The sequence below is a fragment of the Strongylocentrotus purpuratus genome, unplaced genomic scaffold (genome assembly GCF_000002235.5).
Source record: "Strongylocentrotus purpuratus isolate Spur 01 unplaced genomic scaffold, Spur_5.0 spur5_scaffold_15, whole genome shotgun sequence".
NCBI lineage: Eukaryota > Metazoa > Echinodermata > Echinoidea > Camarodonta > Strongylocentrotidae > Strongylocentrotus > Strongylocentrotus purpuratus.
Window position 1 is genome coordinate 8,519,923 of NW_022145600.1, and position 24,408 is coordinate 8,544,330.

Consider the following 24,408-nt stretch of genomic DNA (forward strand, 5'->3'; position numbering starts at 1 on the left):
CTTAAAAAAAATAATGGCATCAAACAACAACAACATCCCCCCTTTTAAGTGAGAAAATTGGGGGGGGGGGGAATAGGGAAAAGAAGGGAAAAGAAGGGAAAAGAAGGGAAAAGAAGGACAAAATCATGAAAATAGGGGTAAAGTCAGAAAAATAGGGGTAAAATCAGGAAAATAGGGGTAAAATCAGGAAAATAGGGGTAAAATCAAGATGGAGAAAAAAAATCTGGGAAAAAATAAATTAAAAAAACGGATAAAAAACGATTTAAATCAGGTAATTATCAGGCCTGCTTGATTAAACTTTGTTAAGAGTAATTGCGTTTTTGTGCCTTGTTGTTGTTGGGACAACCAACCTTCTGTATTAAATACGCCCAGCTAAGACAATGAAACAAAGAGTATGCGCAGGGATGCTTAGGTACGACATAAAGTAAAACTATACTTATTTGACCAGGTAGTCAATAAAACCATTGAAAATGACCAGGAGTGACAAAATTATGATCCTCGCAATTAATATTATGTGACGAGCTGTGGAGCAATAACACATTTCTATATATCTATAAGAGCTATCTACTATAAACATACATAAATTTGTACTTCATGTACTTATCAAAACGTTAAATCAAATCAGTGTCTTTCCTTGGCACGTTGTTGAATATTACATGGTGTAAACTGGAGTAGTAGTTTATAAGCCTCACTAACATCTTTATATAAAATACAAATAAATAGCACTACTGTACATGTCTATATTATATGTTAAATTAAACAAAAATCAAAATATTTCAGCCTAATGTTTTTTTTTAATAGAAAAATAAAAACCTCTTGTCATCTTATTGCACAAGTAACTGCTGTTATCTCTCCACATACTGCAAACTGTTCTTGAGCACCTCCAGTAGTCTTTGGTAGACAGGTGTTTCTGATATCTTCGTGCCCAATGGAAGTCCTTTCTGTTGAAGACACTCCTGGAGAACTGAGTCTATCTGTCTGGCTACCTGTGTTGGAGGTAACCTGAGCAGGCCTGGTGTGCCATAATGTCTGCTGAAGATATCTGCACAGACAGCCTGCAGAGGAAAATTGAGAAAATATGAAGGTCAAAGAAAAAGATGAAGACATGGAGAGGAAGAAAAATCAAAGAAGAAAAAAAAGAATAGGACAATGACAAGTAAGAAAACGAACAATAAAATGAAGAAGTTAAAGAAGAAGTAGAAGCAAATGAAGAAGATGGCAAAGGACAAGAAGATGATGGAAAAGAAGGAAAAAAATGGAAAAGAAGGAAAAAAATGGAGAAGAAAGAGAAGAGAGTATTCAGAGAAAAGAGGGCATTTTTTTTCTTAATTAAATGACAAAATGGACGACATAAAAAAAGCAGAAAAAATATCAAATCATGGAAAAAAGAATATAAATAAGAGCAAACATTAAAATTTAAACTTTTGAAGATAACAAACCCATCTGGCATCAATGATTAATTTGGGTGATTTTATGTTAAAACTAATTAAATTAAACACCAGAGTGATTCACGATTACACATTATGCTTTAGACCATTGTCACTATTTCTCAATATTAAGACCATTCAGAAGAAAATATACTACTCTACATTGTACCTTAAAAGTGTTTTTACATCAAGCTCTACAGTAAATGTAAAACAAAGAAAAAAATTCTTCAGTTTTTACAAATTGCTACTTAGCAAATTGAAAACTTTCAGCTTATGTCATTACCTGAAGATTTGTATTAGATCGCTGACTATTGCACCTCCCCGACGTTGTATTGCAGGACCCTTTACAGTCAAAGAAATGGCACTCTTGGGCAGAGGAGCACTCCGGCTGGTTGAGGGTAGTGTCCAGCTGATTCTGGAAGAAGGTGATGTCCACATCGATGGCCTTGACCACCCAATCCTGCGTCACTCCAAAGTTACTGTGCTTCACGTCGCACAGGTGCAGTTTCTCCGGGAACTGATCGTCCACGGCCCCGATGAACTCCACCATGGCCATGGCGACCTTAGCCCGATTCAACCAGGGCAGGGAAGCCAACTGATGCTGCATGCTGATGGCGCTCGGGTTGAGGATATACCCCGGAGGCACGTACTCCAGGATGTAAAAATGGCCACACGTGCCGTAGATCTCAGGATAATGGCGAAATTGGTTCCAGAATTTGTTCAGGACAAATTCCTCTTGCTGCAGCAAAGCCCACAGGCTAACGATTTCTGAATCGGTTAGTCCTTCTGGAGTATCTTCCCGACTATATTTGCTCTTCCACATGTGTTTGAGCAAGTCCTCTTCGGTCATCTCCAACTCAAAACCAAACTGCCCTTTAACCTGGTGATAGACCATGGATGTGAACAGCGCTATGTCTGGTACCACAGTCCTCATGGCGCCCTCTTTGTCAACGATGGAGGCAAAAGGTCGTGGATAGTCTGAAAGATGGCTGTACTTGGACTTCAGAATGACAGGATCCCCCTTCCAGGACCCACGGAAGACAACCTTGCCCCTGTGGTAGTTGAAGCAGGAGACATACTGGATAGACTCAGTCTGACACAGATCATAGCAGAGATTGCCATCTACGTGGTTGCTCTCATACAGCTGGCACTGAGGGCAGAGACAAAGAGCAGTGGGAAATAAAAATAAAGCGTGAAAATAAACAATCGCCGACAAATATTCATTATAAGACATAGAGATAAATCAATTTTGTTATAGTGAATCCACATGTATACGGTAACATACTTTTTACCAAATGACGTAAGTTTATCCTCTCAGTTTACTTTATTTCCGTACCATTTACCTCCAACTAGTGATTTTGTTCTACAAGTGTAAAATTTACCTTTTCAAATGACGTTTTAAAAATCATCTTACCTCTAAAATAAAATAAACATAAAATAAAAAATTATTATTTAGTGAATCTGTATGTATAACATACTTTTTACCAAATGACGTACCCAGTAAGTTTATCCTCTCAGTTTACTTTATTTCCATACCATTCACCTCCAACCAGTAATACAGTGATTTTGTTCTACAACTGTACCATCTACCATTTCAAATGACATTAAATCAAGTACTAAATCCTGACAGGATGTATTCCACAGCGCTGTCTAAAGCCCAATGGGAGTTTCACTTTTGTATCATGAACATGCAATACAAGCTCAAGTGATCTTTGCCTGACCTAGGCCTGACCATTTTCCAGGCATCAGGCCCCAGTTTTAAAGAAACCCATGAAGACTCCTTCTTTCCCCTAAACAGGCTTACACTGTACTTTACATTTGCAAAATTTTACTCACCAAATCTTTAAGGATCTTTTTTGCCTTTTCGTCTGGGCAAATAATTGCAAGCGACCGGGATACCTCATGGGTGAAGTAGATTACAAGCACTATCATTCCAACTACTAGACTCCTTACCAGGAGTCTCTTTGAAACTTTTCTCATGGCTCTGGTATTTCCTCATTGCATTTGAAGTAAATCATCACTTCCAGTCCAGAGGTTTCTAGAAGAATATCTGCCATGAAAAATATGAAAATCAATCAATATAACAACAACAAAAACATGTACACATGATGAAATATATTTCAGGGATCATCAATTATGAAGGTGTGAGGGGTCAACAGTCAAAACTAACAAACTACAATTCACTGTAGTAACAAGTCTCAGTAATATCTGTCTATTGCAGCCACCCAAGGGAAAGAAGTGGCGACTTGAGAAAAATTGCCTCCCTAGACAGGTTATGACACACCTCTCTCTCGCGAACTACAAACTACATGTACACAACAGACTGGTTGTCAGAAAGACAGGTTAGACTGTACATTTCTTGTATTTGTATATTCTTAAAATTCTCATTCTTGCTGGGAACCTCTGATTGCCACAATAGGTGTTAGTGGATTTTCAACAAACCTCAGGTCTTGACTGAGCTATTGCCTTTTGATAATAATAGCAATTAGTTTAGTGTATTACCAGCAAGTGGTTTGCACATGCATATATGTAGAGTTTGCTGAATTAAGCGGACTTCCTGACCATGCCTTGCACTAATAGCTATTGTTGTATTAAGTGTGAAGTTGGCAAATCAAAAACAGGCATAAAAGTGCATGCTCTCCACAAAACGGAGACAAAATTACTGCCAGCACTAGAGTATTGGTGCAGTGCATGATTTGATTTCTTAATGTTATGGAGGGTTTATGTCGAGGTTGTTAATAAAGGCAGACCTGTAGACTTCTACATCTATCACAATTTATCTTGGTTTAGGGAGGAATCACCCTTTTTCCCATCAAACTTCAATTCAAAGACTTCTTCAAATTATAATATAATTTCAAGTGGTTGAACCAGGCGTGTATGCAGGGGGGGGGGGGGGGTTGACCCCCCCCCCTTTGGTATTTTTTATGTGTGTATTTTGGAGGAAACCTCCCCCCCCCCCCCTTATTTTTTTTCTTTTCAAATTAGGGTAGAGTGCCCAGTATTTGGTCACTTAAGATGAAATCACTAATATTTTGAATTCTTACCTCTTTTATTTGGCAATCTACCCATCAAAAGAAAAGAAATTTATGCCTCTAACAGGATTTTATAGTCACTTAAAATATAGAATAGTGATCAGCCAAATGATTCTGAAAGAAGACGGAGCATTTTCCTGCCCAGAATTCGGTCGCGCCGATTAGAATTCGGTCACGCGATTTGTGCGTGGTAAAGCACTGAATGTCAATGCGTTGCCCGAATACTGGCCGAGCGATACCGCATGGCAAGGGTATCGTATAAATACCTCTCGCACATCGGCAAGTGCGTCATTTGCAAACTCACTGCAATGGAGTGAACACGAAAGTGATTCTCTTCACACACATGCTAAATTCATTGCGAAAGCACACGTAGTTGTTTCGCAAAAGACTTCTACATATGGCTATGCATGTTAGCGCATGTGCTAAGAGAACGCGGAAGTGCAGAAAGTTGTGCGACGCTGACCAATTTCGAGCTAAGTTGGAGATCTTTCCGGGGCCCTAAATCTGATTTAATTTTGAGAGTTAAGAAAAGTTGTTCAGCTGCCTGATTTGTGCAAGTTTTGTGGCTCTTAAATTATTTTTTAAATTGTTACAGCTGTTGAAACGGCTGTCTGACTGAATACTGGGCGCGCTACCCTATTTACAATAAAAATTAAAAAAATAAAAAATTATGCCAATGGCTGACCCCAAAAAGGTGTCCTTACCCCCCCCCCCCCCCCCCCTTCCCCCTCAACAAAGAAAAATGTCAAATTTTCGGCCCGATTTCTAAATGTTAAACCCCCCCCCCCTCAAAAAAATCCTGCGTACGCCACTGGGTTGAACGGATGCCAAGAGGAGTCGATAAACATCGTAATTTGTATGTCAAAATTGTAATTACTACTTCTTTACATTTCGAAAAAATGTGACTGCCTGAAGTAATAATGCTGACCAAGCAATAAGTTGAGCCGCGCTGCATGCTGCACTGCTACACAGGCGCTAGGCGCATGCTTCAGTACAGCGCGCAGGCGCGAGGTAAAATACAGCCGACATCGGAACACAAACTAGTCTACAACCACATGCCACAACATCATAACTGATTATTGACAATATCACTAATACAAGCAACATAACATTAATTATTGAGTATATTTCCTACCGAAGAAGTTCTAGTCATCTTACCACCCCAGTCAGTAGAGTCACACTTCATTAGTTGCACGTTCAAGTTTCGCAGTTCACATTATAAGTCATGCGCCGTAAGTGGCGCTAAACTTGATATCGTTCTTTATTATTCTCTTAATCTTGAGCTGGCTTGGATTATGGATCAACATCACCTTTGACTTTGTTATTTCTCATAGACTATTCACCCTTTTTGATCGACAACCTTGCCGTTGATTGAGTGAAATGTGTAAGTCAGTTCAGCTAGTCTCCTATTAGTGTTATTTTTTCTTATTTATTAGATGGTTTTATTTAAGTGTGTTGTGGTTTGCAGTGCAGTGTAACTAATCTTTTTAGCAGGGAGATGGGAGAGAGTGTTTAGGACTAACTCGCAAGAATCTGGCGGTGGCCAGCCGGCCAGGAACTCGGCTCTGGCAGCCTGCATGCGCGACTTTCGAATGGGCCTTGGGCTTGGGCTTGGGCTTGGGCTTGGGCTTGGGCTTGGCAGCAGCTAGCTGCCTTGCCCTTGGCAAAGCCTGAGGCCATGGACCCGGCTAGCTACGTCTACCTTAGTCCTTAGACCGAAAATTTCTGGAAATGCGAAACGTCTGCGATAAAGCGGACGATCCTTATTTTTGCCGACGCGTCTGTCCTTGTTTACAAAGACGATCCTCGTTCATGCGGACGATCCATATTCTCGGACCAGCGCCCCTACTGATGCCATGGCCATTCATTTATTACACAGACAGAGGGAGTCAGAGGAGCCAGATGTAATCTTAGCGGAAAAAAAATGTCGATATCAGCGCGTAGCTAGGATTTTATAGGGCCTACGGGGCAGTATTGAGCATGCAAATCAAGCAAATCTCTTACAGAGCGTGCACTCCCTTGGGGGGGGGGGGTAGGTGCAGGGAGGGGGGAGACGTTTCATTAAGATATCTGAGAAAGAAAACAATTCGTTGAACAGTTCTCACGTCTTAGTCCTTGTCTGAATTCAGTTTGCGCGGAAGCTTTAACGTTTCATTATTATTAGAGAAAGAAGACGATTCGTTGTACCGTTCTCGACTCTTAATCCTTGTCTGAATTTTCAAAAATGTTTCCCGTTAACTCCTTTTTCTTCCTACGTCCTCTTACTTTTTTCTCTTCTCTCTCTCTGTTTTTTGTGGGTTTTTTCTGGTCAATATCATTATCAGGGACTGAAGCTTTCGGTCTAGGCTATGCTATGTTTAATCTATCTACTAGGCTCAAGGCATCACACTCACAGAGATTGTAGACTTTGTTACTGTTTTATGGTTCTTGTTCAAGCAGAATACAGTTACTATTGACAATGACATTGTTTCAAATCCATGCCCATGGTAATAATATACAATGAACTTCATTAATTTCTTGATTTGTTGTCATATTTATGCATGTATTCTATGTTCTTTTATTTGTCTCTCAATATGTAGAATAGAATTTGCTTCAATGGGTGTTTGGTTATATTCAGCTTCCATACATACAGTGATGTGTCTCTTTGTAAGAGGGATGTACTACATTTAGTTGATGAAAAAAAGAGGAGATGGATGCAATGGATGACTTAGATTTACCAAAGGCACAAGCCATGCCGTCGATTCCCGTAGCATCCGATGCTCTACCTTCAGGCTCCAATCCTTTACGAAGGTCTACCTTTCCCACTCTGGCATTACCCAGTGGAGGTCTGAAAGTGCCCTTGAAACCAGGGCGCTACGAGACCGAGGTGGACACCGCACCCCTCACCCCTCCCAGCTCCTCCCACAATCTACAGCTTGTCTTTGATTCCGGTAAAATCTATGATAACCACCCAAGAAAGTACAGGTGAAAAATGAGAATCATTCATCCAGTCACTTTTCATCATTTTCTCCATTCTAATTTTTGTTTTAATTGTTGAAACTTTCCATGTAAGCACAAGATTTGACTCTCTGAATTTTTTTTCAATTTCAACCGTATGTGGATTGATAAGATGTTGTAGAGCAATTCAATCTGTTTCTTGTTGTTTTTGAACTACTCCATCAAGTTTTTTGCTTATGAAATTTTATTTCGCAGTGCCTTTTCTTGATTTTCTTCTACATGTATGTTGTCAATGAGTGTATTGTATTTGATTTATAACATGTGGAATATATATACAAGTATAGAATTTTTGGAATTATAACCATATTAACCCCCCCCCCTTATATATTAACAAAATGTATATTAACAATTTGTTGAGTGTTTTGAAGTGTTTGCAGTGCCATATATTGGTTTAATGTGCATACTGTTTTGTGAAGGGTATATTAATTGATGTATGATAAGATAATGAAATGAAAGTAAGATGAAGTTTTGATGACAGTGGTCATGACAGGATATACATGTACATGTATGCATGATAATGTTAATGAAAATTGTTTTTGAAATAAGAAGGACTTATGAATTAAAATGCAATTAATTGCATATTTGACTATTTTTAAAGCTTACGCACATAGAGTTGAAAAATAAATCTGTTTAAAATTTCAACTTCTAGTGTGAATCGTTAAAGAATGTACATATTTGACATTGATTGACAGGTTACTGTTAGAAACTGACAAGGATAAGAGTGGCCATAGCAAGAATCTCTCCCTGTCGGCATCATCCGCCACCGATGCCGCCCCTACTAAGACCCCGCCTCCATCTGTCACAGTCCAAGATGGGCAAGTCGTAGCCATGGGAACAATGACCAGTGGTCCTGCGACGGGTCCCAGCCCCACGCCAGATGCAGCAGCAGCAGCAGCAACGCCAAAGTCGTTCACAACATCTGCTACCGGAGGAGCCCCGTTCACCCTTTCTGAAGCCATTTCGTCCGTTGCTGTCAAGAAAGAACCAGGTACAGAATTGGCAAGAAATTTGGAAAACTTTCAACCCTAATACTAAACCCTAACCAGTCACCATTAAAAATGTCTACCAGTATGTTATTTAGAGAAAATATACATATTATTCCCTCTCCCCATTTAAAAAAATACAAAAACATTTTTTTTGTAATTACTGGAACAGTAATGCAAAAAGAAAAAAAAATGAGTAATTTAAGAGAAAAATAAAAGAGCTTTTAGAGAGAAAGTAAAATGTGTTTTTTTATAGCTCAAGTTTTCTGTGCACTTTGAATTTCAAGATTGTAATGACAAGCTTCTTTTTGTTATATTTAAAAAAAAATGCAGTCTTATTTTTTTAACCGTGCAATCTCTATACAGAAGACTTGAAGATAGGATTATATCAAAGATATTTATAAGCATACAAAGCAAATCATATTTCAATGATTGGTCACCTTTCATGATTATGATTACGATTATGATTATTACTGACAGTAAGTCAGATAGAGAGATGTGTTAAGTTCATTATAATGAACTGAATAGAGATGAAAATCCCTTTTAGAAAATAATTATTTTGTATCCATGTATTCTCTTTGTATCATATTTTTGTGATCATGTCATGATCATGAAGAAGTCAACAATTATTCATTTGTATCGTTGGACTCGGTCTCATTCAGCTCTATATTCTTTACAAATTATGTTTTCCGAGGAATTTCCCACCATTCACCAGTGCAACCTGTATATAAAGACTGCTGAGAGGAGACAAGAAAAGTAGTCTCAACGGGCATGTGGTCTTTGTTTACAGGCTCCTGTGGTTCATGTTACAAAGAGAAACACTATTCAAGGGAAAACAAAACATGCGTTTTTAAACAGATGATCGCTATTAAAAGGAGGTGTCACTATATCATACACATACTTTGTATTTTATCTGATATGTGTTCCATACAGGTGGATCTCGATATGTTCCTCAGGAGTTCCTGCATACATTCAAGGCAGCCACAACGCTTGGTCCTACGTCTGATCAGAAAAGCCAACAAAGAGCGGGAACTTCGTCGTCGGCCGAGATGCCCCGTTCATCAGGGAAACCAAGCACAGGAATGGTCCAGAGAAGCAATGCACCGATCTCTAAGATATGTACACAAGAAAGGTAAGGTGTATTCCTTGTTTCCTGCATTCATACAAAGCTTGATAAAGCCACTCAAGAAACCATCATACAAAATATAATAATAATAATAGTGTAAACTTATAGAGCGCACGCACCGTCCAGGGACGCTCATGGTGCTAGCTCAGTAACAGTTCTCTTTAATACGTGTACAAGTAAAGTAAATGTTTATTTGATAATCGAGTTACATTATCAGGAACTCAAAAATAATTTTGCACGTTATGACATCGATGGAGAGAATTTCCACATTTCTGCATCGTATAACGTAGAGATTAGTAGATGGTGGCCTATTATTTTATTTTTATTTTTTTCATGGGGGGGGGGGGGATTCACTCAGTCACTTACTTCACCATCAATTTGCCATTCATTTACATGTTGAATAGTAAACATCTGAATTCAGATATGAAGCACAACAATTTCAATTATAGAAAACCAGAGGGGGGTGGGGGCAAGAACATCAGCATTGTTAAAGTTATTTACTTGTGATAATTTTTCATTCCAAAACATCTAGCACTTTTTGACGAAAATTTAGCAATGGAATTGATATAGCCTACATGTAAAAATGTAGATGCATTGCATGACAAAAACACCTTTACATTTCCTTTCCACTCATTATTACATTGAACATCAGCATTGTTAAAGTTATTTACTTATGATAATTTTTCATTCCAAAACATCTAGCACTTTTTGACGAAAATTTAGCAATGGAATTGATATAGCCTACATGTAAAAATGTAGATGCATTGCATGACAAAAACACCTTTACATTTCCTTTCCACTCATTATTACATTGAACTGCAAATGCACTCAGCCAAAACAAACACTGTTGTATGCATATCCCATCATGATGGTTACTCATTGTCCACTGAATGCTCTTTGGACTGGAACCCTGGGAAACATGTGAACCGGCCTGGCACATGAGCGTCCTTAAAGATAAAGCTGAGTTATGGTCATGCGATTGCATAGTGAAAGAAACAGTGTGGAATTGATCAGAAAAGATTGATCATCTAGTATATATATAACTATTGGAACTCAGTAATATTTTGCTCCGGTTCATAACATTACGAACCAGAACAAATAACACTCAAGTTCCTATAGGAAATCTATTTATTCAGATGGTCGTATCTCAGCCAATACTCAACATATTCAATTGAATTTCGACATTTTTACATTATTTTTAATGCTCATTCAGAAGATTGAGAAATTCTCAAAATAGATTTTTATGGTGTCACAGCTTCGATACTATATTACCATCGTTTTCAGAATACACCGAAAACCCTATACTGTACATGTATATATAGTTTATTTTCTTTATTCCTCTCTTTATTAATTATTCATCTATAGAACTGATGTGCCTTGTGGATCATGTGCTGTAGTGCAACCTGAGCCTCGCCGCCTCTTCGGATTTGGACCCTTCTACCGCCCCCTCCCAGAAACCGTCTGTGCCACCGAGGGGCGTCGCCAGAGCAGCCCCACCTTCCATGTTCCCAGTGAACTCTCAGAGGCTGTTGATAGGGAAGGGATCACTGGGGCGGGGTACTCTGGAAGTAGGAAGAGCAGCCGTGCTGCCGTGGATAGCACTGATAGTGGTGCTGCTGCTAAAGGAGCAGATGGACATAAGAAACTTAGCCCCACCCCTGCGGAACTTAATGCTTGGCTAGGTGGATCATTCTAGCAGCAGGACTCAAAATCAGGATGCCCTGGATCCCTGGGGCGGGTTTTTCTGGCAGTAAGAAAAGCACTGCCAAGACATTGATCTACATTTGCCACTCCCCACCCAGGTGTTAAATTGGTACCCGGTAGAATGCGAAAGCTAATGTGGTATGCTTAGCAATTTGAGCCTAGTAGCTTTTGTTGGAATGCTCCCCAGGGAGTGAAGAAAGTGCATACATTGTGTGCGGGCAAGCCAGAATCCGCTGACCGGGGTAATAATGCAAAGCGCTTAGAAACTCAGACAATCCCGACGTATTAAGCACTATATAAACAAAAATACTATTACCGGTATTATTATTATTATAAAAAATATTATTATTCAGGATATCAGTTATAGTGGTGCTACGGAAACCGATAGCCATAAGAAACCTAGAACTTGGATGGAGATGTGCTAGTCAATTAATGGTTCATGTTGAATCTATCACTTTTAAAGACATGAATGTGTGAAATAATTTGGAGTGTTATGTCTTACACCTGTCTAAAGTTATTCCTCTTTCTGTCCAAGGTAGAGACAATACAAATATATTATAACTGTTATTATTATAAAGGTTGGTTGGTTGGTTTTATTTTCCGTATAAAAATTCAAATACATACAAGAATACAATTTACAAACATAATACAAATCAAGAATTAAAAACGGCTGGAATGCTCTATTCAGAGCCATTATTAAAATGGCTCTGTTCTTCCTAGAGGTCCAGAATTTGTAAAAGAAATACCTGCATGTACATTGTTTTCAAATAGGAAAAGATTGAATATTTGAAAAAAATGTACATGCATGTATTTCTTTTACAAATAATGTTGAAATTAATTAGAACAGATATTTAAATCTACTAGGATTAATAAAACCCTTAATTTTTTTAAATTGCCCTAGTCAGTTTAGAAGCAATTAAAACTCAAATTTGAAACAAATGTCAACATGCAAGAAATTGTAATTTCCATGTTAGAATCAGACAATCTTATTTATTTTCCTCTTAAGGTCCCTGCACTAATAAAATTGTGAGGGCTAATATGTGTCACCATGACAATGTTCTTTCAGGAGATAAAGGTAAGGTTTTGTGTGGAGTTAATTACTATTGTAGTACTAAATTCAAAGTTGACTCATGTTAATTCTTGTCCCTCAATGTGCTGCGTATACGCGATTCTTACTATTATGTTGGTTTATTGTTTGTTGTTCTGAGCACAATCATGCAATTGAAATTTCTTGTGCATATACTGCTAGACACCAGGTGTTACCATGTGGTATGGTAAGTTGTAAAAGAAGAAGAAAAAATGATAATCCAAACCACCTCAAGTTGCACATGCATATTTTCAGTATTGTTATGTTTCATTTACATGTGTAAAGCTCATTAAAATCTTCACATACATGTAGTGTCTGCTGAGAAACAGAGAGGCATTGACCCTCAAAACATTGTCAAATAACGCCCTTCTGTGCGGATGATCCTTCTAAAATCATTTGTCATCATGAAATGTATCCACTTTCTAGTGATATTATTGGAATGTGAATATTAAACAGTTATAATAGATGAGAAAGATGAATATGACCACTCAGCATTATGTTCTATTCACATGCAGCTTCCAGTCTTGTATTTCTATATGTGGTAAAAAGAAATTCATCAGTGGTGTTATTTTGAGAAATATTTTGTTTTATTTTAGTGAGAGGTTCTTGATTGTCATGAATTAAAAGTACATAAAAAAGATACTTACAATTTGAGACTTGAGTAATTCAACACTGCATACACAGCCAGTCGTACAGGTAAATGCAGACTTTAACCAATGACTTGATAAAATATGTATTTTTTTTATCACTAACTTTTCTTTTTTTTTTCCTGATAATTTTGTAATGCAATCTGATTCTGAAATATATTTATCTCATTTTATTGCAAAGAATTTACATAGATCTTATTGTCTTTTTTTGTGATTTTTTTTAATGATGGCCAAATTAGCCATGTACAGTCAAACCTGTCTATAGCGACCGCCCAAGGGAAACACAAAAAGTGGCCTTTGTAGACAGGTTCCTTTAGTACATGTTTCAATGAGAAACCTATTTCATGGGAAATTAAAAATGTGGTCATTGCAGAAAGGTGGTCTTTGTAGACAGGTGGTCACTAAAGCAGGTTTGACTGTACTTGTTTTGTCGAGTAATGAGTTTCACTTACATGTGGGCCATGGAATGGTTTAATTATTAGGTAATATGTTTAATGTTATTTGATAGCAGTATACTGCTGAAATAGGATAAAAAGGATGTGTTCATCATGAGTTGACTCACAAAATGCAAAAGGAAATGTATTAACAAAGAATTTGGTTGCTCTCAATTTCATTAGGAATTTGAGAGCTTTTTTTTCTTCTTCTTTATATTATACAAAAACTGTAATTATCATTTTCTGTGTGTAATGTAAGATTCTGATGTTCTCATTATCAAATTTGTATATTTCGTCCAATCTTTATTTTGAATGTATTTGACAAAATTTCACGGTTTTCTCTGGATGTGATATAGCATACCTTATTACCTTTATATATATCTTTAAGACAGTATTTGTTATTATGTGTTTGTGGTTTACTTCTACATTGGTCAGTGCTTTGATGTAAAAGCAAAACAATAAGTGTCTCTTTATTTTTAGTACGGTTATTAGGGTAAGGAGTTTATGCAGTAGTACAGTATCTACTCCTGTGCACTGTCTTATAAAGAGTTGCGATTGATCCAAATCAATTGCAAGTCCTCTAATCAATCGCAAGTTTGCAGTACCTCATCTCTTATGTACATCATTGCGATTGATATCAATTGCAAATAAGTTGCAATTTATATCAACTCTTTATAAGATATGGGGGGTATTTCACAAAGATTCTAAGTTGAACTTAACTCTAAGTTGGACTTAAATATTATGGAGAGCCATTTGTAGCCTTATAATGAAATATATTCAAAAGCAAACATTTCAAGTATTTTAGACTTTTTATAAATTCCACTTCAAGAACATGAAATGTCCTTGATGTTGGAACATATGAAAGATTTGAATCAACATTTTATGCCTTTTAAAATAACTTTTACAAAATATTTTCAAGGATGCTAACCGCTTTCCTTAATTGTTAAGTCCAACTTAGAGATAAGTTCAACTTAGGATCTTTGTGAAACACCCCCCTTGATCTGTTTACATTCTACTTGTATCTCTTCCTACACAGCGTGTAATTTCATGTCGTGTCAGAATTTTATTTTTTGTGCAATTTTTATTCGGAATTCACTTTTTTGAATAGATATTATCCAATCCAAAAAAATGTGAAGAACATTGTCTGCGGGAATTTGGTATGTTACTGTTGATGTTGATACGTCTAATTTCATGGTTTCATGGATGGTAGTTTGAAATATGATTGTTTTGGTAGGAAACTGTTATACTCTATTTTTCTATGTTATTGTTTATTTTCATTGTTATGTACATGTATGCAATATGGTATTATTGAGTCTGTTGAACCGTACTCTGTTAATCGAATATGACTAAATATCAGAAATTTCTTGACTGCCATAGAGATATATCCTTTTTATGTAAGGTAAGGGAAATGATTAGAAGTGAGGAATTTTATTCCAGGTTTTTTTTTTTTTTTTTACGCTTTGAGTCTGTACGCTAAAGGCTGCACCACACAAGTTGCAATAGGCTATTTTCATAATGTACCAAATTCAATGCTTACGTCTTTGAGAAGTACCTCGTGATTATTTCCTTCACATGCTACAAATATAATTGTACCTCAGTAGTCAGCTTGTAGTGGAAGAAATAATTTTGTCATTAAAGTATTTGAAATCGACATGATTCAAGGCCTTTATATATTATATAAACATGACTAAATTGCTACGTGGCGTGGTACTGTAAAGACCAATGACACATTTCATTGTTTATGAAAAATGAAAAACCTCAGGAGCCAATTTTTAGGGTAAATTATATGGCTGTACACCATGAAGGCACTATGAAACACTGTAGATCAGTTTGACTTTTAATTTAAAAGAGATAGAACGTTATGCTGTGAGATTTATCTGATCCTCCAACAGACATGTATCTTCTTTGTCATTTCCTTTCACATGTTGTATCCATGAAAGAGTATTAATAAATATGTGGTGAATTGTAAAAGTGGAGAAAAAAAAAAGTTAAGTCATTTCTGTGTGTTTGAGAAGAAGTCCACCTTGTCATAACAGAAGAAGAAAAGTGAGAGAACAAGTCAGTGGGCGGAAATCTTTTTTTTCTTCTTCATTTCCTTTTCTTTTTCATCTGAACATTGCCATAGAGTCCCTTTAGGCAAGATGGGGTAACAAATATTTCTCAAATTTAGAACTCAATTGCAGGGGAAACGTGTCCTATTACATAAATATATTCTAAAGTTTTCTGCGGAAAAGGGGCACGGCTCGTAAACCCCCGCCATGGGCGTTCTCCCCGGACCCCCATTTAATCTTCCTCCTTAGGGGGAATTTCTTTATCTCATCCCTTTGTATACATTCCTGTATTACAGAAGAAAATTGCCATTTTAAAGAATTCCCATTAAGAACATTCTTGTTTCAAACGGCTGAGTTTTTGTACATTTGTGATCTTGTAACAAAATGTGATTATCATGATATATCTTTTATGAAATGAGGTAATTTATCATATTCTATAATTTCCATTTCTCATTACACAAAATATGTTGTAGATATATAACCATAAACATTTTGATAAAACTATACCCTCACTTAATTTATCATTTGATAACTTGTTCTAAAGTATTTTGGCCCAGGTTTAATCGCATTGAAAGAATTTCTCTTGTTGTCTGGTTTGGGCATTCAAAGCCATTCTTCAAGACCTTCTTGAAGCCATTTGCAGATAATTTCAAGGATATCTATTCTAAAGATGAGATCACTGTTGGATCCTTTTTTCTTCAATAATCTATGTCGTCTTATTTCTTTTGCTTTGTGAACGGTTGGATCCATCAATGTATGATCTAACAAAGTATTAGAATTTCTTGGCAATTATTTGGCACATACAATTGAACAATCATGTATTATAATGTTGCCATGCAGCCAGGAATTGATTCTCATGAAGTGTAGACATCAATCATGTGCCAACAAAACAACCACTGAACCTCAAACCATCGTATCAACCTAGCAGACAAGAAATGTAAAAAGAAATGGAAGAAATAAATCATAATGCAGAATTTGCGTCACAATTGTTTTCATTTCAGTATTGATGGTTAAAAGATTAAATCAGAGTATATAAAAAAATAAATTCAAAGGTGTACAAAAAAGAAGTTCAATTAATCCAAAGTTTGAACCCATTTGTTAGCAATACATACTAACTATCATCTTTAAGTATATACATCCTAACTATCATCTATAAGTATATACATCACTTACTTTCATCAGAAAATTTGACATTATGTTTTACATTATGCCTTCAAAGTTGCTCTAAAAACCCATCTCTTTCTAAACAGTGCTATTTAATCATGTCAATGTAGCGTAATAATTTGTGTTGTTTTAGTTTACTTTATTTTAGTTAAGAATGTTATATTTCTGTGATAGTAAAACATGTATGTACAGCGCCATGAGCGTCAGAGCCTGGCGGATACCGGCGCTATATAAATATCCATATTATTATTATTATTATAAAACACCAATAAGTTTAGGTTTCTGCTAATTGTAAATTTTCGAATATATGCATGTATAGGGAATTGTTCACCTAAAATATTTTTAAAAAAGAGAAAATTGTTTTTTCCCCTATATACCTTTTCTCGAAGACACACCTGTTGAAAACGACAGTTGGGACAGATTATCTCACAAGGTAAATAATAGGTAGTGGTTCAAATATAGCACAGTACCCGTAGAAAGAATGTGTAAGACTATTTACAAAGTAATGTCGCTTTTTTGCGGATGAAGTAAGTGAGAAGAAACTCATAATCTCTATAAAGAAATAAGGCCTTAAAACCGAGTAGAGAAACAAGCGAAGAAGTAAGACATGACTTATGATGAAGCTGAATTAGCTTTGGTGTAGATTCTACTCTCTCTAAAAGACGTGTGCTCTATAAGAACAGCTCAGGAGAATTGATGAATATAGGTGTGGCAAGCAAGTGTAATATGCATGCTGTGTTACCAGAATAACTGCACATGCAGCACATCCCAATACAATAGGGTTTAGAATGTGCTTGCCAGAGAAAGCATGTGTGGCACTCTAATAATGTTACTGGTGTCACTATAGAAATGGGTGACAATTGAATAAAAGGCCAGACTTCAAGCCACATAATAAAGACAAGACAATAGTATTTACAAAATTAATGTAAAGTTCGTCTAAGGTCAAGTCACTACCCCGCCCCCCCCCCCCACTCAGTGTTATTTAGGGTACGCATATGCTTGTTCCCTCTTTTTGAAAGCACCCCCTATCTGAGGACTGCCAACATTTCCGAACCCCCCTTTCGCGGGCTTTTCGCGGGCTTTTCCTGCCTTGGGGGCGGGGTCACTACACAGGTATCAAGGTGAATGCAGAAAGCCAAGAACTACTAGTAAAAGGCATAATATTACGTACGGTGTATGTTTTAGTTTATGCAGTTCAATGGGTGCCAATTTTTTAAGGCACCTGCATGGAGAAACTGTTAGGAGTAGGACTTCTGGTGGTGGTCAAACTCGTGTTCATCCATTCCAATGTGGAGAGAAAGAATGATCATTATGACCCACGTAAACTTGCGGAGACGGAACTGGATGCATCTGAAGCTCATCACTGACGAAAAGGACCATCAACGGTTTAAAGGGGCACATCTCGTTCTTACTTCTTACACGTGCCAACATTTGATATGTATCATGGATCCTACTACAGATGGACTTATAATGAGAGTCTTTCTTTGATCACATCAAGGAGTTTTAAGAGCTGGAGACCCAACTGACAACAAATTATTCCAAGCAGCTGCCGTTTTCTAAGGTTGCACAATTATAATCTACATAATTATGTGCTGTTACCCCTTTGATGTCTGAGGTTCGAAGCCGCCAATATAATTGGAAAGCTTGAGTAGCGATTTTTGTCAGAAAGAAATATCGTTAATATTTCACTTTTTATTTGAACTAACAAGGGGAAAATCGAACAAATGATAACATATGAATAGCCTGATTGTGTAAAGAAATGTGCATACATTGTTTAATAGTAGTTTTAATTTGTGAAAAATAGTAAAATTTTACGCTCTTAAAACCTGCAATTTGACACTTTTCCCAATACTTGCGGCTCACGAAAATAGAAAGTGAATTTGTTCTTGTACAGTTCTTTATGATGCTATATGTCAGATAAGTGCCCACACATGCCCAGTCGAGTAATTTTGATTAATATTTCAGGAAATTTTGCTCCATTTCCTTTTACTTGCCTCCTGTTAAGGTAACACTATGAACATGGCTGACAAAGAAAGCGGACAAAATATACAGTTCCTCAGGTAGACAAAGGAACATCCCTTCACTGCTATTATGTAAAAATGTTTTGAACAGGTGTCACATGCATATTCACCTTTTTACATAATAGCAGTGAAGGAATGTTCCTTTGTCTACCTGAGGAACTGTATATTTTGTCCGCTTTGTTTGTCTGTCATGTTCATAGTGTAAGCAAGTGTACTGCTCGTATCATCAGACGAGTGGTATCGAAAAGTAATTAGCAATACAAAAGCATATTTCCCTTTAAAAGTGGCCCGTTAGATTGCAGCTAGGCAGGAATATTTTGTCTACATATCTGCAAGAGAGATCCAGTTAATCACATGTCTGACATATTTTTCTCCTGGCGGCATCGAAGATGGTACAAAGAGTTTAAGGGACTAAGCTAGATGAGATTCCATCTCTTAAAACTCATTGGTCATGGAATGGCCATTGACCCACGTACACTTGCGGAAACGGAACTGGATGCGTCTGAAGCTCATCGCTGACGAAAAGGACCATCAACGGTTTAAAGGGTCACAGCCCGTTCTTTCTTACATGTGCCAAAATTTGATATAATCAACAGTGTAGCTGAAGATTTTATGTATGGACTAAATTTAGGTGTAATGAAAATGCTCATTAACCTTTGGTTTGATAGTAGTCACCATAAAGAAGCTTATAATTTATCAAACAAAGCGAGAGAAGTTGATAGCAGATTAAATGGAATTTCACCCCACATAACATAATCATCTAGAATGCATCGTAATTTTGGAACTCACTTAAAATTTTAGAAGGCATCAAAATTTAGGTCATTTCTATTATTTAACAGTATTCCTTGTTTGTGGGTGATATTGCCTCCGGAATTTTTCCAGCATTTTCTTTTACTGAATTCACGGAAGCATCATTCATGTTACTTTCTGACTCAATGACAGACCAATGCTAGCAAAAAGCAGAGAAACTACTTTGTCCAGTCTGTCTACTTAGTGAGGCAGTATGGTAAAAGATACAAAACATGGAATATGCGTTATAGCTTATTGCATTACGTACAGAAAGTAACAAATCTAGGGCCATTGTGGGCCAATTCATGTTTTTGGTATGAACATTTTAATGGATAACTTATGAAATTCTTTAACAGTATTCGTGGATTTAAAATGATCATTTCAGCTATATGTTTTTAGCAGGCTTTTCCACCATAATTCAATTTCAGTTTCAGTTTTATTTTTTCATTTTCAACAGAACAGTAATGTCGACATGAAATCAGGTATACAATTCAACATTCAATAATATAATACATTGTACATGGTTTAAAGTTATGAAATAGAAAGTATACATAAATATCCAGTATGATGGTTTTTTAAAAGTTTTTTAAAGATAAACCTGTGGAAATGGAAGGATCCACTAAAAAGCAGAGCTTGTAAAATGTGGATCCCTCAAAATAATGACAAATATAATTTTCATAACATGTAAATATATTGACTTGAAAAAAACATATATACATAGAGTACTAAAAAGTGGCAGAATATTTTTTTAATTCTGTGGGTAAAGCAACTTCGGTTCACTATTTCTTATTGAAATTAACGGAAAAAACTTAGCCAGGAAAAATTACGGAACAAAATGTGTTATGGTATGTATGTCGTTGGGAGTATGAAATTAGCAAATGTGGACCTTTTTCCTTGGCATGTTCTTGGTCGCTCAGTAAAAAGATTTTTTAAATTTTTAGATCGAAAGTGAAAAATGTGTAGGTTTCCTCTAGAGAGTACAGACCTCGAATTAAGCGGAATAGTTCGTATCAGGACAATTACCCCCTGGACGAAATCTGGTGACCAAAAATCTAAGTTGAGAAAAATAGGGAATATCAAGAAATAGGTAAAAAATAGTTATCAAACCACCAATTCCTCGGAAATAGAAACAAAATAGGCGGTCACATGGTCATTTGCTATTTTAAAACTATTTTAAATAATAATTATAGAAAAAGAGATTTCAAATAGGGCACAAATCATATGAAAATAGGACATAAAGAGAAGAAAATAGCAAGCATTTTTTTTCCAGAGCCCATTTTGGCTAAAGGGAGATCGCGCGATCCCCGAAAGACACACCAGTTGAAAAAAGGGGAGAGAATGAAAGGTAATTTTGTCTTATGTTTAGCGTTGAGGGTGTTATCACCTCAACTGATTGGGCGAGCGCCGACACGGAAACAGTCCCTGCGGTAGAATAGGTTTCCCTGGTTTTTCCCTTCACTATCATTAGGATTATGTAATTCGTCCGTAGCCTGGTTATGACAAGGGAACTCACAAGGGGCGGCTACCCGATAGTTTAATATGGCTCAGTTGTTGAACTATAACTCGGCCCGATAAATCAAAACTACTAACCCCAACTTAAAGGTACTATGTCCCTTTTGCAGCCAACCTCAAATTCTGTAGAACTTTACAGGAATTATGAATATGTCATGTACGTCCTATCTGTGAAATTTAAACGTATAGCAGTGTCCTCATATTCAAATTATGCAAGGAAACCCGTTTACTTGCTAGACTTCACTGTCAGACACTATTGACTGACTGACTGGCTTTTTTTTCCTTCTTTGGTAATAACAAACATGGAAAGAGTTGTAAAGGGTACATGAGCATTTGTCTACATCAATAACCCACTTCTTATGATGGCCAAGATTAAACTGATTGCATCTTTGCGCAGCATAAAACGTATGACCATTCGGTAAAATTGTCTAAAAATCAAGACTATTACTTTTGGGCTCTATAGCCCTAAAGTCGATTTGACAACTAATAGTCGTTATTTTCCCACTTGAAGACATTTTCAAGCCCCACCTTTTTTAGGGAAGTTCTAAATTAGTATTATCTTTCAAATGCAGTTGGAATTTAACCTTTTCATTTTTTTGGCCTGCAAATGGGACATAGTACCTTTAAAGGCGAAAGAAAAGTAGGATCTGAACCCTATATCAATCTGATGAAAACTAGCTCTGATCTGAATGGGTTTTTTTCGGAGGGCGGGGGCAGACATGTCACGAATTGGATGCCGAGAAAGCAGTCTGTCGAGCTATAAGCTAAATTACCCCACCTCGAAAATGACATGACATTTTTATATTCCTCATCGAGATGAGGGGACAAATCTCATTCTGACCAAGGCTTACAATCGGTTCATCGGAAACTTTTGTTCAGTGATAAACATGACATACTGGACAATCGTAATAGTTTAGGTCGAGGACTTATTGACTGATATAACTTCATTAAAGAGGCCGGTTCGTCGTATTACCACCTGACGTCTGAATGACGAAGACAGTTATCTTTGAGACGTGGAAAGAAAAAAACCTGACTCTGTGCCTGCAATTACTTATATTATTCTGAAAAAGTGGGTGATTTGGGGACTAAAAACAACTTGATAAGAACACTATCGCAAAATTTAAAACAAAACTCTAACTTTGAGTATCTGCAAACATAACTCTGAACACGATTTCTATCAATGCAATACCAGTAAGTTTATTTTTGAATACCCCCAGCTAGTAGTGACTTCTTGAATGTCTTTGTGATTTCTTTTGGTTTCAGAATGGGGACAATGAATTCTCTTATCCTTAGTCATGGTTTTGACCTTTTTAGATTCAGACGAATATCAAACAGCGCATTGGATAAGTCATTATTTCCAAGCATTAAGTTCAGGGTTATTGTTAGGCTATCTTAAAAATACCAAACATGAACTCGTCCGACTTCTTTGTCATTTCAAATTCAAAATGTGTCAACTGAGAGAAATTTTTTACAAATTAGAGGATGTTTACAGATTCGCAGATTCAATGCGAGTCATGAACAACAACGAAGGATTACCGCGTGCATTTCTTGTAGCTGTCAATGAGACTGCAAATCTGCAATCAAATATTTCCTCGGTCTCTTCGAGTTTACATTTGGGTTGACATTTACGATAGTGGTTAACGGCTATTAATGAAACGAGGTAGTTTATTGGTGTATTAAATAATTTCATTGAATTATTAAATGAAGGTGACGGTTAGGCTAGCAAATAACGACAAATAGAAAATAAGTCAAGGTGCAATACACAAATAAAAATTTAAGTAATAGTAAATTTAACGGTGTATCTGCTCTGATGATCAAACGTTAAGAATAAACCAAGCTACAATGAGAGTATACCTTCAAGATGAAAGCTTCATAACAACATAGGGTCCAATATGTAATGTTTAATAATACTCGTTCAGATTTATCTTGTATTACTCACGGTGTACCCCAAGGGTCAATCCATGGCCCCTATTATTTTTGATATATATAATTATATAAATGACATTAAGAAAGTTTCTGATAAATTTAAATATGTTATGCAGCTGACACTACTTTAATTTATACGCAGCCAAATACTGTTGATTTAGACAGTAATGACAATCATCATTATGATGAATTAATAAAGATTTTGTTATGGTTTAAATCAAATAGACTACTGATAAATCTCAGTAAAACACACTATGTAACATTCAATAGTAAGACTATAAAATAGCCAATACACTAAGTTTGTAAGGAGAACATCGTCGATTGTGTTTACCAACAACCATAATAACTGCAAGACTTTTGCTAGTTTTATACGACCCAATTACCTTCTCAAACTGATTCTACCGGAAACCTATGAGAAGTAGTTTCGACCAAAAGAAGTTATGTGGAAATAATTACTTGCAGTTATAACCAATATACAGGATCCATGCTTTAACATGATGATTAGCTGTGTGATCAGGGAAATTCCCATAAATCTACCTACCACGGCAAATTGATTGCAATCAGTTTATACTGTTGGGTTTTTTCATTGAAGAGTGGTGGCATCAGGATAAGCGGATTAAGGGCAATCTTTTAACTAGACATTATAAAGTCTACCGCCCCCTCGAAGGTCATGCGGATCATGCTGTTTTCATTATTCAGTGCTTCCGATAATGAGAACGAAGTGGGTAATAATGAGTGCCCCTGGGGGCTAAATAAATTGAGAATTAGTCGGTCACTTTAAAAATTATACTTACTCAGTAAAGAGCATATTAAAGGCCGTCTGTACTAGTTTGGCTAGGAGGGATTAGACCACCCAGGGTGGTCACTGGCAGGTGGCTATCTTATCAACTCAGCTCTCAATTAAAATAAGAAAAAGAGGATCATGGGGACCAATAGTCACCGATTAGGCATTGTTTTCTATATAGGGAGCAAGTAGCTACAAGTAGTACAGTGGGGCTTTAAACTGGAACCAGGAACGGAGTTCTTTTTTCTTCTTCATGTCCCGCAAACATGAAAATGTTCGGGGTTTTCCCCTTCCATGTTAGGGTATGTTTTTCGCGGGTTTCTCGCCCTTATGTTGAAGTCAGAGCCGAGTCAGAGAAGCGAAGATATGATAAACGACGAAGAAAGTGATGTATTTTATTATGAAGAAAGACTCAAGAAAGGAAGGTTGTATGCATGCCACATGGTAGTAACAATTCCTTTACTTAGAAATCTGCTAAAAGTCCTCTTCTGATAACTAATTAAATGGAGTTATCAAAATATCATTATTCATTATCATTTAAGGCATTTTATTGAAACACAACAACAACAACAGAAGAATATCAAAACACCTGTTACATCAAAACTGAAATTTTCAACCAATCAAATTTACCGCCGTCTAAAAGTTTTGGAACTTGCAAAGTGTTTCTGCGCAAAAACAAGCGCAGAACCACAAAATGGAAATGAGGAAGTACCCGAAAGTTATT

At 36.7% G+C, this 24,408-nt stretch overlaps 2 protein-coding genes across 4 annotated transcripts; one reads left to right on the top strand and one right to left on the bottom strand.

Moving 5' to 3' along the window:
• Window positions 1-375: 375 nt before the first annotated feature.
• Window positions 376-5,684, bottom strand: LOC583060 (divergent protein kinase domain 1C). Of its 2 annotated transcripts, none has more exons than XM_782987.5 (4): window positions 5,618-5,684; window positions 3,264-3,477; window positions 1,711-2,577; window positions 376-1,055 (listed from the first exon to the last, which is right to left on the bottom strand). In XM_782987.5, the coding sequence occupies exons 2-4, from the start codon at window positions 3,405-3,407 to the stop codon at window positions 846-848; spliced, it is 1,221 nt and encodes a 406-aa protein (XP_788080.3). In that variant the 5' UTR covers window positions 3,408-3,477; window positions 5,618-5,684; the 3' UTR covers window positions 376-845. The 2 variants fall into 2 exon arrangements, with proteins under 2 accessions (XP_788080.3, XP_011667161.1); XM_011668859.2 differs by having other exon boundaries at window positions 5,595-5,663.
• A 111-nt stretch (window positions 5,685-5,795) lies between these two features.
• LOC752982 (flocculation protein FLO11) lies at window positions 5,796-11,422 on the top strand. Of its 2 annotated transcripts, none has more exons than XM_001180804.4 (5): window positions 5,796-5,843; window positions 7,039-7,423; window positions 8,149-8,444; window positions 9,373-9,571; window positions 10,931-11,422. In XM_001180804.4, exons 2-5 carry the CDS (start codon window positions 7,149-7,151, stop codon window positions 11,259-11,261), a joined length of 1,101 nt encoding a protein of 366 aa, XP_001180804.2. In that variant the 5' UTR covers window positions 5,796-5,843; window positions 7,039-7,148; the 3' UTR covers window positions 11,262-11,422. The 2 variants fall into 2 exon arrangements, with proteins under 2 accessions (XP_001180804.2, XP_011667162.1); XM_011668860.2 differs by having other exon boundaries at window positions 7,044-7,423.
• Window positions 11,423-24,408: the final 12,986 nt, after the last annotated feature.

Excerpts from the sequence above, each read along its gene's own strand:
- LOC752982 (XM_001180804.4), top strand. The coding sequence starts at position 7,149 with ATGGATGCAATGGATGACTTAGATTTACCAAAGGCACAAGCCATGCCG. Across the intron at positions 7,424-8,148 it reads AACCACCCAAGAAAGTACAG|GTTACTGTTAGAAACTGACA; the intron begins GTGAAAAATGAG and ends ATTGATTGACAG. Across the intron at positions 9,572-10,930 it reads AAGATATGTACACAAGAAAG|AACTGATGTGCCTTGTGGAT; the intron begins GTAAGGTGTATT and ends ATTCATCTATAG.
- LOC583060 (XM_782987.5), bottom strand. The coding sequence starts at position 3,407 with ATGAGAAAAGTTTCAAAGAGACTCCTGGTAAGGAGTCTAGTAGTTGGA. Across the intron at positions 2,578-3,263 it reads AAAAGATCCTTAAAGATTTG|TGCCAGCTGTATGAGAGCAA; the intron begins GTGAGTAAAATT and ends CTCTGCCCTCAG. Across the intron at positions 1,056-1,710 it reads GATCTAATACAAATCTTCAG|GCTGTCTGTGCAGATATCTT; the intron begins GTAATGACATAA and ends TTTCCTCTGCAG.